The 15,989-nt window shown below is 44.1% G+C and overlaps 1 protein-coding gene across 2 annotated transcripts in view; it reads right to left on the bottom strand.

Annotated features, from left to right (window-relative positions):
- Window positions 1-15,989, bottom strand: part of AQR (aquarius intron-binding spliceosomal factor) — a 273,023-nt gene that overhangs the window by 250,552 nt on the left and 6,482 nt on the right. For both annotated transcript variants that reach the window (XM_078659545.1, XM_078659546.1), the window contains exons 2-4: window positions 8,670-8,726; window positions 7,883-7,923; window positions 7,113-7,148 (exon numbers count right to left, since the gene is read on the bottom strand). In XM_078659545.1, coding sequence (XP_078515671.1) covers window positions 7,113-7,148; window positions 7,883-7,923; window positions 8,670-8,726 — 134 coding nt within the window. The remainder of the gene's footprint in view (window positions 1-7,112; window positions 7,149-7,882; window positions 7,924-8,669; window positions 8,727-15,989) is intronic.

Here is a 15,989-nt window from a genome sequence, read left to right as displayed (position 1 = left end):
AGGTATTCGGGTTTGCCGGTATGGAGGGCTTTGTGGGTTAGGCAGGCCGTTCTGAAGTTACTACGCATTTCTACTGGGAGCCATTTGAGTTCCTTGAGTGCTGGGGAGATGTGATCCGATTTTTTGATGCCGGTAATCATTCTAGCTGCAGCATGTAGTGTTGTTTTGATCGGTGCCAAGTTCGATTTCGGGCTGCCTGTTAGGATTGCGTTCCCATAGTCTAGTCTTGACAGTACCAGAAATTGAGTGGCCAGTTTGAGATCCTTGTTTGGAATGTAGGGTTTGATCTTGTTCAACAGTCTGCGGTTAAAGAAAGCACCTTTGGCTGCAATCTTGATGTGTTTTACCATGCTTAGTTTGGGGTCTATGATGATGCCAAGAGATTTAACAGAGTCGGCTAGAGTAAGATTTCCTTTAAGAGCATCGATTGCTTTTAGCCATTCGGTGATTTGAGGGTTGTCTTCCTTGATATATAGGCATGATTTCTGCACCACACCAAGTTTCAGACATCTCTGTGCATTACAGAAGAGGTTGATATAAGGGAACCACATGGTGACATTGTGTTGTAAAAGATCCCCTGGGATCTTATGTGGGCCTGGTGCTTTGTCCACCTTCACAGTTTAAATAGATACCTTTGTATCCACAAAGGAAAAACAGATAATCCCTTGGAATAGAGGAACCAAGCAAAGCTTTATAATAGTCAGACATGTTAGACTTAGGTAGAGAACCAAGTAGAGGGTGGAATATAGTGGTCAGTGGAGGAATTACCATCTCTACTGGCATGGGGTATTATATGTGAAAAGGCAGTCGTATCCCTTGTTCTAAAAAGCCTCAATAAGATCTGTCCACATCTGTATTGAGATCTAGCAAATGTGATTGCAGATGGAATGCATGATTGAATTGCTTGATTAAGAGTTGATTTTGCTTTACGCCAACTAATTGAAAACCAGGAGTTGTAAATGTTATACTTTTTTTTGTTTGGGTGTATTTTTACAGAAGGAGAGTCAAATATGGTATAAAAACGTTCTCGTAGTTGGGTAAACAAGGATTGCTAAATGTCAGTGATGGGAATATCACAGCAAGGTAAATACACAAAGGGTGCAATTGTTGTATAAAAGATATCGTAAATCTTTGTGTGTGCTTCCCTGTTGGCTAATACAGTGGGCTACTTGATTGTCCTGCAATTATTAGCTATTAGTGGCTCTCCTGCAATCAAGCATCTAGTTTCCAGGAAAACTGAGTTAAGATTAGGGCACATATTGAGGTGCAAAACTAGTAACCACTAGTCACTGTCTAATCACTACACTACAACGTCAATAGCTTTATTCCACAGGGCTGTATCTAACAGAAAATAATCAATCCTACTTATGTACTTCCCTCCTGCAAAGATGTGTGTTCTCTCTAGGTCAGATTTTCAGCCAAATAAACTAGGTGTCATCTAGGCCAATTGTAAAGCCCTAACTGTGTTTGGGATAAAAGAGGCAGATTCAAAAGAAGGGATACCCATTATTTTATTTTGCTCATCAGTTACCAGGTGCATTAATTCAAGATGCTCATAGGTAACATTAAAGTCAACAACAATCAGAAAATGGGATTTGAGGATCAAAGATTAGACAAGACAAGTAAGAATCTAAAATAGCAGGTTTCTGAGACTCCTTGTGACAGGAGGTCGGGCAATTGTATACTGAATATAATTTAATCGTTGACCCACTGGCTTCTGTTAAACTTAGGGCAAGGATATTGGGATAGTCCAAATTGGGGAGCAGATGTTACAATTTCGGGATATTAATGCCACAGAGACCCGCCCATCATCAGACGGATGAGCGCTAATAAAATAAATTGCATCAGGACCACTTCCATAGGAAAGGCCTGCAACAGATAAAAGTGCCTGAAACTGACCAAGGACTGCTTCACCTACTGAGGTAACTCTCTCAGAAGACCTTGCTGGTCCCCCCCCGACCAGCTCCCTACTGGAGTCTGTTGCCTAAAGTGACTCCAAGTGACCGCATTTCAACTAGCCAAACTTTTTGTGAAAAACGTCTCTACGTATCAAATTTGTTGAATTTGCCAGTGCTTGCTCATGGTTGAGTGAAATAACCTGGTTTACTAAATTTTGTAAATCCTACATCTCCGGGACCCTGTGGTGGATCTACTGTGGTGTCTACTAATACATTAAAATACAGTCTATTTTTCTATATTGGTGTTGGATTCTTTGGTGTCATGTCAATTTCTTCTTCAATTGTTTTGGTGCTGTTCAAATGCTTTACACTTGGTCCTCTGAGTAAGCCTTGCGGCTCAGTCACAGCTACCCAGAATTGAGCAAACACAAAGGTTTGACAAACAATACCGAAGGGCCTTAAAGTGTATTAGACGGTGAGAGTGCACAACCAAACCATAAAATACACCCTAGTCCTCACAATAACATTAACCTATGCTCCATTAACAAACAATACCACCATATCACTATCCCCCTGATCAACTCCCTATGACTAATTCCAACTTGTCTATGTAGCAGAGATTGTGAAGGTTGCAAATATTATTCTTTTTAAATCTTCACTGCCATGAGATTTGAAAAATGCCATACTCAACCACTGATGCCCTCACATATGGTAGCCTACATAATCAATGTCTCCTCTTAATGGAGATATTCTTCAAGCCCTAATGCACGCAATCCAAACTCAATTTCAGATGAAACGCTCTGTAGATGCAGCTAACTACTGAACCATCGCTGGTTTTCCTATTTTGAAACAGTCGGCACTCACAACATTTCCTTCACTTGGAATCAAAAACCTTATAAATGATTTTCAATCCAGCTGCTGTCGACAAAGCACTGAGACAAGACTCCTAAACATTAACATTATTACTCTATTGTGACCAAGACAAATCGTCTTTCAAAAGTTTAGTAGACCACTACGATACATTTGATACTGTTGAGCACAACATATAAATTTGGCAACAGAAGCAGGCACTGCTGGCACAACATTAAGATGGTTGCTCAGTTTCTTTCTCCTAAATTACACACATAACGTCAAACTGGGCCCTTTCACCTTCGGAAACAAAGTCACCATCTGACATGAAGCACTTAAAGGATCAGCTGTACCACCTATGCTATTCAAAACGTACACAGATCTACTAGTCTGGATTCTTGACACACACAACATGTATTCTGACGACTCTAAGATTCATCTCAAAACAGAAAGCAATACAAAAGGTTTTCCCAAATTGTGTCCCTCTGTTAATCTCAGGCTCAGCTCTGGCAGCAAAACATACACTGGCTATGCACATTTAGGGACAAAACTGAAACTACAAAGAGATTAAGACTCATTCCACTCATCTGATTTTCGGTCAACTAAAGTCCCTTCACTAGAGGCGAGAAAAAAGACATTTCCAATTCAAATTCAAACCCTCTGCCTTGCCCACAAGTACTCTACTTGGCCTTTGCCCAAGTTAGCTCATCATGTTTTTCGTTCCTTATCAACCAACAAGAAGCTGAAGGTCTGCCAACCTCAATCTACTCTTCGTCCTTCAGACCAAACACTAGAAAATAGGTGGAAGATATCTCTATGGAAATGATTCCTCTCTGTGGTGTAATCTATCTTCACATGCGAGACTTGAAAATGATTTCCTCAAATTCAGGAAATATCCAAAATCCTACAGCTTCAACAAGACCTATGTTTAACATCATTTTTACTTCACCTTAGTGTCTATGTAGTGGTTGGATTAATTCAACATTGCATGCTTGCTTTTCAACCAAATGTCTAAGACCTGCTACTTGCCCCAACACATAAGAGTTACTATACGAGTTGTGTCCTCCACATCCTAAGTTTTTATCATCAGTGATCTGGTTACAAGGGAGTGGGTTCCCATTGCCATTCTCATTTGACTTATTGACTGATATGTTCATCTGGAGTTTTGCACTTCTATCTTCTTCCTTGTATCTCCATCCCTGAACATTAGTATACTACCCACTGGAGTGTGCATTGTAGGAAACTGGGTTTTTTGTTGCAGCAGTCTCCCCATTTTTTGCCTGTTATTTGATGTGCCTTTGACTGAAGTGCACTGGGTTCCTGCTAATCAGGTCCCCAGTGCCAGTGTTCTTTCCCCGAAACACCTAGAGCAAAGGTACTAAAGAGGGCTGGTGCCTAAGAGCTACAGCATATATTGTGTCACTCCAAGAAACCCGACAATCAATCAATCGGGGCATTTGTAAAGCTCACTACTCACCCTTGAGGGTCGGGGGGGTTAGGGGGGGGAAGTGGTGGGGGGCTGCTACTGCTCGAATAGCCAGGTCTTGAGTAGTCTCCTGAAGGTTAGTGGGTCCTGGGTCTGCCGTAGGAGGATGGGGAGGCTGTTCCAGGTCTTGGCGGCGAGGTGAGAAAATGATTTGCCGCCTGAGGTTGTTCTTTGGATGCGGGAGACGGTGGCGCGGGCAAGGTCGGGGGAGCGAAGCTGGCGGTGGGGGTGTAGAAGGTGAGTCGTCTGTTGAGGTATGCCTGTCCGGTGTTGAGGAGTGCCTTGTGTGCGTGGGTGAGGAGCTTGTAGGTGATCCTCTTGTTGACGGGTAGCCAGTACAGGTCTCTCAGGTGGGGTGTGATGTGGCTGCGGCGAGGGATGTCGAGAATCAATTGTGCAGAGGAGTTCTGTATGCATTGTATTCGTTTCAGGAGTTTGGCCGAGGCTACTGCGTAGAGGGGGTTTCCGTAGTCCAGCCTGCTGCTGACGAGGGCCTGGGTGACCGTTCTTCTGTTTCGGTGGGGATCCACCTGTAGATCTTGCGGAGCATGCAGGGTGTTGAAGCAGGAGGATGAGACGGCGATGACCTGTTTGGTCATGGAGAGTATTGAGTCGAGGATGAACCCCAGGTTGCGTGCGTGGTTGGTGGGTGTTGGTGCTACCAGCGCGGTCAGCCACCAGGAGTCGCCCCAGGTCGAGAGGGTGGAGCCGAGGATGAGGACTTCTGTCTTGTCCGAGTTCAGCTTGAGACAGCTGTTCTTCATCCACTCGGCGACGGCTTTCATTCCTTCGTGGAGGTTGGTTTTGGCGATGAGTGTGTCCTCTGTGAGGGAGAGGATCAGCTGGGTATCGTCGGCATAGGAGATGATGTTGAGGTCGTGCAACGTGGGCGAGAGGGCCATGTAGATGTTGAACAGTGTCGGGCTGAGGGATGATCTCGGTGGCTTCAGAACGGAAGGGGGAGGCGGACGGTCTGGGTTCTGCCGCAGAGGAAGGAGGTGGTCCATTCCGGAGACTTCTCTCGGATCCAGGCGTTGTGGAGGCGTGTGCGTAGGGTGCGGTGGCAGACAGTGTCGAAGGCGGCTGGCAGGTCCAGGAGGATGAGGGCCGCGGTTTCGCCATTGTCCAGCAGGGCCCTGATGTCATCGGTGGCGGCGATGAGGCCAGTTTCGGTGCTATGGTTGCTGCAGAACCCGGACTGGGACGGATCCAGGATGCTGTTCTCCTCGAGGTAGCGGGTCAGTTGTCTGTTGACGCTCTTCTCAATGACCTTCGCCGGGAACGGGAGCAGGGAGATGGGAGGGAAGTTCTTGAGGTCCTTTGCATCAGCCTTGGGATTTTTGAGTAAGGCGTTGATCTCAGCGTGCTTCCAGCTCTCTGGGAAGGTCGCGGTCTCGAAGGAGATGTTGATGGCCGTGCGGAGATGGGGTGCGATGGTGGCGCTGGCTTTGTTGAAGATGTGGTGTGGGCATGGGTCTGACGGAGAGCCGGAGTGGATAGTGTTCATGATTTTGATGGTGTCGTCGTTTATGTTGGTCCAGGAGAGAAGGGGATCCTTTTGGATGGTGGCCGTGAGGTCGGGAGTCTCGGTGGCTGTCGGGGCGGTCGTGGTGTTGAAGCTGTCGTGGATGTCTGCGATCTTGCGATGGAAGAAGGTGGCAAGAGAGTCGCACAGGTCTTGCGAGGGTGGGATGTCGTTGGACCTGCAACTGCTGGCTGTGTGACAAGGTGCTCTAAAAAGTGAAAACACAACATGGCACTCACTCTGTGTGCCATGTCCACTAACACTGCATATAATATTTGTACGTCACCCCTACAGCTGACTTTACAGCCCTAAGGCAGGAGCCATTATATTACATGTAAGCACAGATATGAATGAGTAGTTAAGCCCCTGTGCTGGCCAGTTTAATTACTGACAGTACAAGTGAACAGGGAAGCAATCTTAAGGTATGTATTGGACACAGGTCAAAAAAAGCTTCCCAGCTACATAATGGTTTCACTTAAACCTATGTTATTTGGAATAAAAAAACTAGAACATGAAGAGGAATTCTAAAAAGAGCTGTTCGCATCCAGAATTTGCTGCAATTACGTCATGGATGGCTTCAATACCGCAGCGATAGAGCCTACAGCACGACTCAAAGGCCACGTTCTTGAGTGGTTCTCACGCCCAAGCAAAAGAAGGGAACCTGTCTCCGATAGTAACAACAAGAAAAAAACTAGAATCCTGAGCTTTGAATTGTGATACACAAATGCGGAAAAGGGCCTGAGGGATGGTCATGAACTAGAAATCAAACATTGCATCTTCTAGAGTGCAACTCAAAAGTAAAAAAATGTTTAAAAAAAGAGTAACTTCAGGAGCATGCGGCCAGTGGAAGGACACTGCCTGCAGGAAGCTGTAGTTGGTTCATGCTCCACCTCACGGACAACATTGTAAAAAGCGAAATGATAACAAGGGATGCTAAAGCAATGAGAAGCAAGGAAAAGAAAGGAACCCAGTGGTAAGAAATGGCAGGCTCGAAGCCTGTTTTATTACGTTTTTTTCTGTTTACAAGAGATTTCACATGAAGAGCGCAAGCGCTGTGCAGGCAAAACCTAAAAAGCCATTCTGATTTTGAGAATTATTGTAAGAACTTCCAAAATCTGGCTTAAATTCAGTACAATCTTCTCTTTGTCTCAAAAGGTATATGTGAACAATCTTTGAGTAGATTTTAGTCCCTAAGAATACAAACAATATGCTACTGCATGCAGCTGGAACAAGAATTTCATTCGTGAAAATAAAGAAATGCCTCTCGCAGGTGGAGAGTTATGAACCCAAGCAAAGTCCAAATCATGAAGCTGTTATTCTCTAAGTCTTACATATTTTTGTTCCTCAAACCCACCTGAATTCAAGAAGCATTATCTTCCTTATTGCAAACCTAAAATGAAAAGAAAAAATATATTACAAGAACAGATGAAAATCAGGGAAGCTCTTTAACATACCAGTTTTAGCAATGGTGTCTGTCAGAAGACTAAAAGACCTCAACCCAAGTATTTGAAATGGTGTCTGAACTGATGCTAGGCACAAACCTTACTGGCCACACTGAAGCAAAGTCAAAAATCTGAACTTGCACCCCTGACATTCACAAGTTGCTGGGGCTGTCATTATCTGGTGAAGAATTTGCAGTCATATGCACATGATATCACATCTAAGTTAAAGCTATACAAATATCCTTGTTCCCAACACACCAGGGTCTCTCCCGGACGTCTAAAGGTAGGCAGATGTCTGACATTATACTAGCAGACACACTGAAAGCATGAAGCCTAAAATGTAAAGAAAGTCAATTTAAAATACAGACGACAAACATACACAATGTAGGGTGTCTGAAGAAAGACACATTTTTAATGGTGGGGTCCATATCAATACACCTTGCCCATTTAGGAATAGATTTCATCGAGTTGAGGCACATGCAGCAGCTATGGTTAGGGAAATTCTCATTCGAAAAATGTACAAAAGCATAATTCCGGAGAAGCTCTGCGATCAAGTCTCCCTCTTGCTTTATTTTTGTTTACAAATGGTGACACCCTTCTTTTTGAGAGGCGCCTCTATTGCGGAAATTGTAGCTCCATCTCTTATCGTTAGTTCACCCAACTCATTTTCAACAACACTCACCTTGACTTGGCTATTTCTTTTTCATATACAGCTTCAATAACCTGCAGTAAATGATTAGAAAAACTCAATAAGTTTAGGCCATTAAATATAGGTAAATGCACATTGGGGCAAACTTTCTTGTATTGTCTCAAGTAGAAAGATGGCGACCATATCCTCAATGAGTTCCTCAAAATCTGAAACTTAACTTCAGAGCTCTGTGCTCTGCATTCAGACAGCAATTAACAATTCTAGTCTCATAGGTATTAAATATAGAGGGTTTGATGGGTGAATGTGTGTTTTACAACAGGAAATAATTTTGATAAAGAGTTTCTGAACATGTGCACACAAACAGTAGATCACTTTCAACATCAAACAACAGAACCTTTTGTGCATCTTGGCAGCAGGGGATGGAGGAGAGCTTATGAACTCAAGATGCCTTGGATACCTTTTGAGGAAACAGGTTTCCTGCCATCGTCTTAACTCCTGAATGTGAATGTTTTACTTCATCGTGTATCAGTAACAAAGGGTAGACTTATGTGCCTCCAGGGCATTTTTACGAGGTAAACACTGATGTGGTCAGCAGGTAGAAGTGTAGAGTGAAGGTATATCTGCATTAGCAATTTAGAATTTAGAACGTCAAAACTAAACACAAAGCCAAATAAACCATCATTAAAAGAGATCCTCCCAACTCAGAGTCGGATGATCAATTATTAAATCATTACAATTTATAATAACCTCATTCAGTGAATTTCAATAGTGCCTCACTGACTTTGCACATTCCATACACATCCTAAAGAGGGTACAATACCTGGCTATCAAAAGGCAACTTCTTCTTTACATGGGGAGCCCAGTATTTATTTGACAGCTGAAAAGAAATAAATGAAAAGTGCTCAATTCATAAAAGTAATCAAGAGAATCAAGTAATTTTTCAATGAACAGAAGTAATTGACAAAGGACCAGACGTCATGGGTGGGGAATGGGGGTAAAGGGGTTTTAAAAAGTGAATGTATTAGAGACAAAACTCAGTGCCAGCAACAGATTGGGTAACGTATGACTAATGGCAATTATATGGCCCAGACCAAAGTGGATACTGATGTCAAGAAATGAGATTCTCATTCACCGCTCTTCCAAGGTTTGTTGAAGGAGAGTATAATAGGTGGCAGTTGCAATTTGGTGTAAATGCTTCTCTCTACAGGCTTAAATTCAAGGATCTAATAAAATCTAGATAACCGAAATGGGAGAAATCTCTAAATTAGGATAACGGGGCATCTTGACAAAAGTTCTACTTGCCCATTCAGGACCATTTCCTTTTTTTTTTTTTAACTCTTGAACAATTTATGCTTGCACACATTATATTTTATTTTTGTTAGCCATAGCTTGATGAGGCACCATATCTGATCAAACCCCAAGGGAACGGTTGGCTGCGTCGTACACCAAACTATGACAGACAGCGTGGGAATTGGAAGATTAAATATTGAAAGAGTAGAGATTAAAAACTAAATACAAAATTATTTAAGCTTTAATACAAATGGAACTCTCGGCTGAACAGGATGTGGGAAGCATACAGCAATGGGTTATTTGCAGAGACCAAGTGAGGAAGCTGGTTCTGATCTTCAAAAAGAACTACCAGTGTTGGGAGGAGTAGGGCTAGGGCACTCGGTCACTGAAAACCAGAGGAACATTGTTGTTCCTCTGGTTGTTGTTGGGAAGAGGTGTGGCGCCGCGGCCAGGGCGACTGACACCGGACGCTGGGGATCACGGATCGATCCCAGAGTCCGGCGGCAGGGGTCTGCCCAGCACCATGTGACTCTGGGCGCTTTACAAATACTGGATTTACATTTAGTAGCGGACATAACATAACGTGTATTTGTAAAGCGCAAGTTTACCCAGAAGGGCATCTTGGCACTGAAGAACAGATGTTCATTGTTACACAACTCAATGGTACTCATTTTATCGACCTCAGAAGGATGAAAGACTGAGTGGACCCGCCAGGATTTGAACCTGTGAACATGAGGTCAAACACAGGAACTCTATAGAGGACGCATTATTCCCCTAAGCCGCCAGACCCGGCCAAACACTATAATAGCTGCAATGGCTAAAAACAGTCTTTCCTTAACCCCTTACGTGCTCCCGTCGGCTTCCCTCCCCAGTGCTGCGAACGGCCAACGGCCGTCGCAGCCCCGCCCACTTAATAGAACGCCCGCACCGTGGCGGAATTGCTGCCACGGTTAAGGCGTTAAATTGAAACAAAGGGTCTCCAAGGGATTGATAAAGCTAAGAAATACCTATATCATTAACTGAAAGCAAAACAAGTCTAGGATCTAGATTGGGGGTTACAAAATGACACTGGCTCATTACATATTCAGCAGGATCGATACCTGCAGTGCTTAGGTGTGGACAAATGATGGAGTTGCATAGAGAACATTTGAAGGGTACTGTAGCAAAGAACGAGGTCTTCATGACACTGGCATAGCATGGGTGTCAAGGGTTCTAATACAATCAAGATAAAGGTATTTCTGCCCCCAGATTTGTAATAGAAGACAAATCATGATCGTGCAGTGGGGCCTCTCGCCCACCTGGATTCTTGTGCCACTGCACCACCAATAATAGCAATGACCCTGATTTGTGGACCTTGGGAAACAAAAATTGAAGAAAGTCCTTAGGCCTGATGATTTCACTATCTTGAGAGAACCTCACAACTCATTTTGGTGCACGAAATAGATTACACAGATGACTTTGGAGGCTAATAAGTCCCACAAGGAACAGGGTCAAGACTGATTTGCATATAGCTGGTTCCAAACTGGGGTGGTGTGGTGAGCAAAAGAATGATGAATTTAACTCAGATCCTTGTGACTGAGGGGTGAATGTTTGCATTGTCTAGCTTTCCATCCATCAATTGTTTCTTTGGCATATGTCGCCCTAAGTGGAAAGGGTATGCCCAGACGTTTGTCCCGTGCTCACTAAACCACTGGATTCAAGCTAGCCTGGCTGATGAAGGGTGATGCCTGAAACTGGTCCCAGGACGCATTTTTCCAGTCCAGGGAGGACCTGGTTAGGCTGTTTGGGCTTTACTGTTCCCACAAGCAACCGGGTCAAGACTGATTTGCATATAGCTGGGTCCAAACTGGGGTGGTGTGGTGAGCAAAAGAATGGTGGATTAAACCAAGATCCTTGTGACTGGGGGTGAATGTTTGCTTTGTCCAGCATTCCATCCATCAATTGTTTCTTTTGCATATGTCGCCCTAAGTGGGAAGGATATGCCCAGAGATGGGTCCCGTGCTCACTACACCATTGGATTCAAGCTAGCCTGGCTGATGAAGGGTGATGCCCTGAAACCGGTCCCAGGATGTTTGTTTCCAGCCCAGGGAGGACCTGGCTTGGCAGTTCGGGATGGCCTGTTCTCACAAGGAACAGGGTCAAGACTGATTTTATTATATATCTGGTTCCAAACTGGGGTGGTGTGGTGAGCAAAAGATAGATGGATTTAACCCAGATCCTTCTGACTGGGGGTGAATGTTTGCATTGTCCAGCATTCCGTCCATCAATTGTTTCTTTTGCCCAGACGTGGGTCCTGTGCTCACTACACCACTGGATTCAAGCTAGCCTGGCTGATGAAGAGTGGTGCCCTGAAACCGGTCCCAGGATGCTTGTTTCCGATCCAGGGAGTACCCGGCGTGGCAGGTCAAGCTGGACTGTTCCCACAAGGAACAGGGTCAAGACTGATATGCATATAGCTGGGTCCAAACTGGGGTGGTGTGGTGAGGAAAAGAATGATGGATTAAACCCAGATCCTTATGACTGGGGGTGAATGTTTGCATTAACCAGCATTCCGTCCACAATTGTTTCTCTGGCAGGCTGAACGAAACCAGTGAGGTAGCACACTAAGAGGCTGATAGGTTTTCAGGGGTATCTCTTAGGTGCCCTTTGGGTGCATGTTTTACAAAATCCACTACCAAATATCATAGGTTTCAGATAATCCATCATGGAGCTGGGAAACTCCTAATGACCAGTGCCCAGTACATATACTTAAGATGGCTTCCCTGCTCGTGCAGATATGTCCTCATATGTAATATAATCAGGGTTAGAAAAATGATGAAAATTGCACTAGACCTGCAGGTCTAGTAACCTACAAAATCTCCTCGACCTAACTGAAATGTACTTGACCTCCGACTCTGAAAGCTGAGCAAATGCGACAAGTTAACAAGATTTAAAACCATTTTTATTGCTGATTCACTTTATGAGCAATAAAGATACTTTTAAATCTTGCGACCTTGTCACATTTCCTCTGCTTTCATAGGCAGAGGTCAAGTGTCAGTTTGTCTTCCTACTCACCAGAAAGGGCGAGTAGGACCTAAAAATAGCTCGTCCTGAATGAATCTGACTCACAAATGCTATCGGTCGAGTGGATTTTTCGAGCCCTGATAATGCACCCTGCCTTAGGAGTGACATATATATTGCATGCAGTGGCTGTGAGCAGGGCACACAAGGTGTGTGCCATGTCATGTTTTCACACTTGTTTGCACCATTCCATGCTGTCTGCAATGATAGTCTGCTTGAGTTTGTAGGTGGGTCCCTTAGGGTGGCCCAATACATGCTGAAGCTCATAGGGACCCTCTGTAGTACCCATGCCCTAGGTACCAGAGGTACTACTTACTAGGGACTTACAGAGGTGCTAAAGGTCTTGCCAATTGGGGTACAATTCAACAGTTACCTTGTTTTAGACAAAGAGCACTGGCGCCCTCTTTAGCAGGAATCCAGTGCACTTCAATCAAAACTGCATGTAAATAAATAAATGTAAATATAGTGCTTATATAGCGCACGAATCACCCCCGAAGGGGTCTCAAGGCGCTGTACACATACCGCTGTGGAACCCATCCTGGCTTTCCCTGTGAAGTGCCCACTCCTGGGCACCCCTAAGTTGAAGCCAGGCATCCTAGCGCTGTTGGGGCCGTTGTGGAGATTAAGCAAGCTATTGCCCAGAGTTGCAGAGTGGGACTCCATGATTGGAATAGGCACCGAGGCGAGAATTATCAGGTCCGGGGAAATTGAGCCCAAGACCCGTCGAGGCGGGAATTGAACCCTGGTCCCGGGCCAGACCTCTGCATCAGGGTCTGCCGCTCCAATCAGTGAGCCACACTTCTCCTGCATCAAATACTAGGCAAAAAGTGGGGATGACCATGTAAAAATGGGGTACGTTCCTACACTACAGCACCAACGACATCTACTACCAGAGCAGCTACAACAGACGTCATACAAGGAGGAACTGCAAAACTGACAACAGCAAACAGCACTGGTCCTGCATCAAACGTGACAACAGCAGCAACCACAACCACCATCATGGCTAGAACAGCAGAAGCAACCACTGCTGTCCCCACCTCAGTGACCACCCCTGCTACTATGGCACGTACTTCGGCAGCAATGCAGCTGCCAGCAAGGCAGAGACAACAGAAGAGACCATAGTTGTAACCACAGCATAGACATCATAAAAAAGTAGCTGCTACAACATCAGGAACAACAGTAGTGACAACAACTGCCACTGTTATAAGGACACGAGCAACAATTGATAACCAAAGCAGATACTACTGTAACAGCCAGAGTGGCAACTATGCAGCAGCAATCACATTCAACAAAAGCCTCTACCAAAGTAGGGACCTTAGCATCAAAATAAGTGACCACAGACGCCACCACCACAATAGTAAATAACAACTGCAACAATAGTAGTATGTACATCAGTGACCACAACAGTGGCAGTTGCTTTCAACAGTTGTAACCAAAGTAGGGATTACATTAGTGACTGGCTGCCATCACAACTAGAAGATCAATGACAATACAGCCACAAACAGCAGCTGCCACCACATTGGGAAACACAGCTGCTAGTACAATAAGGACCACAGCAGGAACCACAGTAGAAATCAAAGCAGCAACCACATCTGCCAACACATAAGGGGCAATAGCAGCAACACCCACAACAAAATCAGTGACCATAGCAGGAGTCCAGCAGTGGCCACTGCTGTCACCATAGAATGGACAACAACAGCAACAATAGCTTCCAGCACAGTAAGGACAAAATTATTGACATCAAGTGTAATAACAGCAGAAACAACATCAACAACAGCTGCTACAATGGCAGATGTAGTGAGGTTATGGGTCCACTGCGTACATTGCTAAGTTAGCATAGGTTAGTATAAGCTTGGCTGCCATGTTACCTTTTTTTGCACACGTTTCTACATGCATTTGTTTTGCATAACTCCTCTGCTTGTGCTCGCTCACATGAGAACAGTCTGCCCTTCACTTCTCTTGCTGTGCTCTGAGGCTCTGTCTGCACAGTGTGTTTAAGGTCCGTTAATCTGCTGTTGGTCAGTCCCACGCATGTTAGATATAATACCGCCACAGGTGCACTACTGAAAATCAGGTGCTTTAATATTGCATTGTAGGCATGTTAAGACACTTGAAGAAATCCTTCTATATAGAAGAGCTGTGTTTGTCCAGAGATGTAAATCCTTGCATCTAAATCTGGAGGTATGGGGTCTTCCTGACAAAGCCCAGAGGTCTTCTATAATTATCATAAATAGTTTCTAGCAAGGGGAGGGTGGCAAGGCACATTAGGCCTTTTTCCACTAACTTTATTAAATGATATCCCCGTTCATTTTTTATGGAATTGCAACAATGCTCACTATTTGAGTTTGTGCATTTTGCTACTAGTATTGGCTTGTGTACTGCATTATAGAGCATGTTAGTTAAAATAAACATTTAAAACTATACTGTGTCTCTGATTACTCACGTTGTGGACAAGTATGAGTGAGTTGATGAAAGAGTGTTCTTGCTTCCGTGATTAGTGAGAGAGTCTGAGTTACATTTTCTAGGATGTCTAATCATTGGTAGCCTTGCTGTAGTACAGAGAACGAATGAGACACTATAGCTAGTCGGATAGGGGTTCCGGGCACTAAGGTGGGGGGTTGGTACACCACTGTAAACCGAGGTCCTGGTTTCTTGCGTGTAGTTCTGTATATGCGCAGAATCCTTGCAACACAGAAGTCAGAGCTGTGACGAGAGATACCTGGAAAGCAGGGATAGCAACTACAATAAGTGCTGGCAAGATAGCGTCAAGAGATGGGATCACAGTTATAACCACTAAGAAAAATAAAAAAATACGAGTGGACTGCTTGAATTAATACCAGACTCCTGTCTGCATTTCAGTCCATTTATTGTTCACTGTCGCACTATGGAACGTGGACAACTATATGTAAAATGGACTTGGTCTTACTAACAGTCCAAACTCAACTGCTAAGGCAAGTTCCCTCTGAATGGGAAAATAACCAACATCAGTCTGATTTTGTTGTATTGGGCCTCACCATTTAGAGACAGCTTGAGTCATTGGGCACAGTGAGCATGGATCCCATGAACATGTGCATCCTTTGTGGTAAGGACATCTCACTCAGAAAAATAGACAATCATCAGCAATTATAATAGGTCTGTCTTTAAGGCAAACTTAGATGGGCAAAAGCCATGAACAAATGTGCACTAACTATTTGTACCTTGTTTCTGTGAAGACTTTCTCTTTCTGTGCCTTCTGTGTCTTGTTTTTCCTTTACCACATTTGCAGAGCTACTCAGCAAGTTACACCATGACAGGGCAAATATAATCCGTGTGCAATTTGTGAACTAGCAGTGTTTTCATGCATTAGCACATTAAAGCCAGACCTGCTGACTTTGCCAGTGCATGCTTTTTCTGCTTTTGGCGCCCAATCACATAGAGATGATTACACTAACAGCTGTGCTTTAAACATGGTCCTACTAACTCACTATATTCTAAATGCTTCAGTGAGTAACGTCCTCAGTCATTTCCGCATTTCAAATGATGTTTTTGTGGCCGTTTTGGAAGGGGGTTGGATTGCAGGAAGCAGGAATAACATTTTTTAAATGAACAACAATTCCAAGTTTGTTTGTGGAAAACATTACGGTAGCACAGCTTTTTGGGGGAAATTTTTGTAATTGTTTACGTTATAAAAGGGACGTTAAAGTGAGAAAACGTGCTGGAAGGTTGCCTTTGTCACTTTTTATGACAATGAAATATTTTATCTAGCCTCAACCTTTTGCAGGGTATTAAACATGCCGTTTTCAGAGAGCAA

Source organism: Lissotriton helveticus, chromosome 9, assembly GCF_964261635.1.
Source record: "Lissotriton helveticus chromosome 9, aLisHel1.1, whole genome shotgun sequence".
Classification (NCBI taxonomy): domain Eukaryota; kingdom Metazoa; phylum Chordata; class Amphibia; order Caudata; family Salamandridae; genus Lissotriton; species Lissotriton helveticus.
The sequence above is the reverse complement of the archived record's forward strand: the minus strand, read 5'-3'. Positions and strand labels throughout refer to the sequence as shown.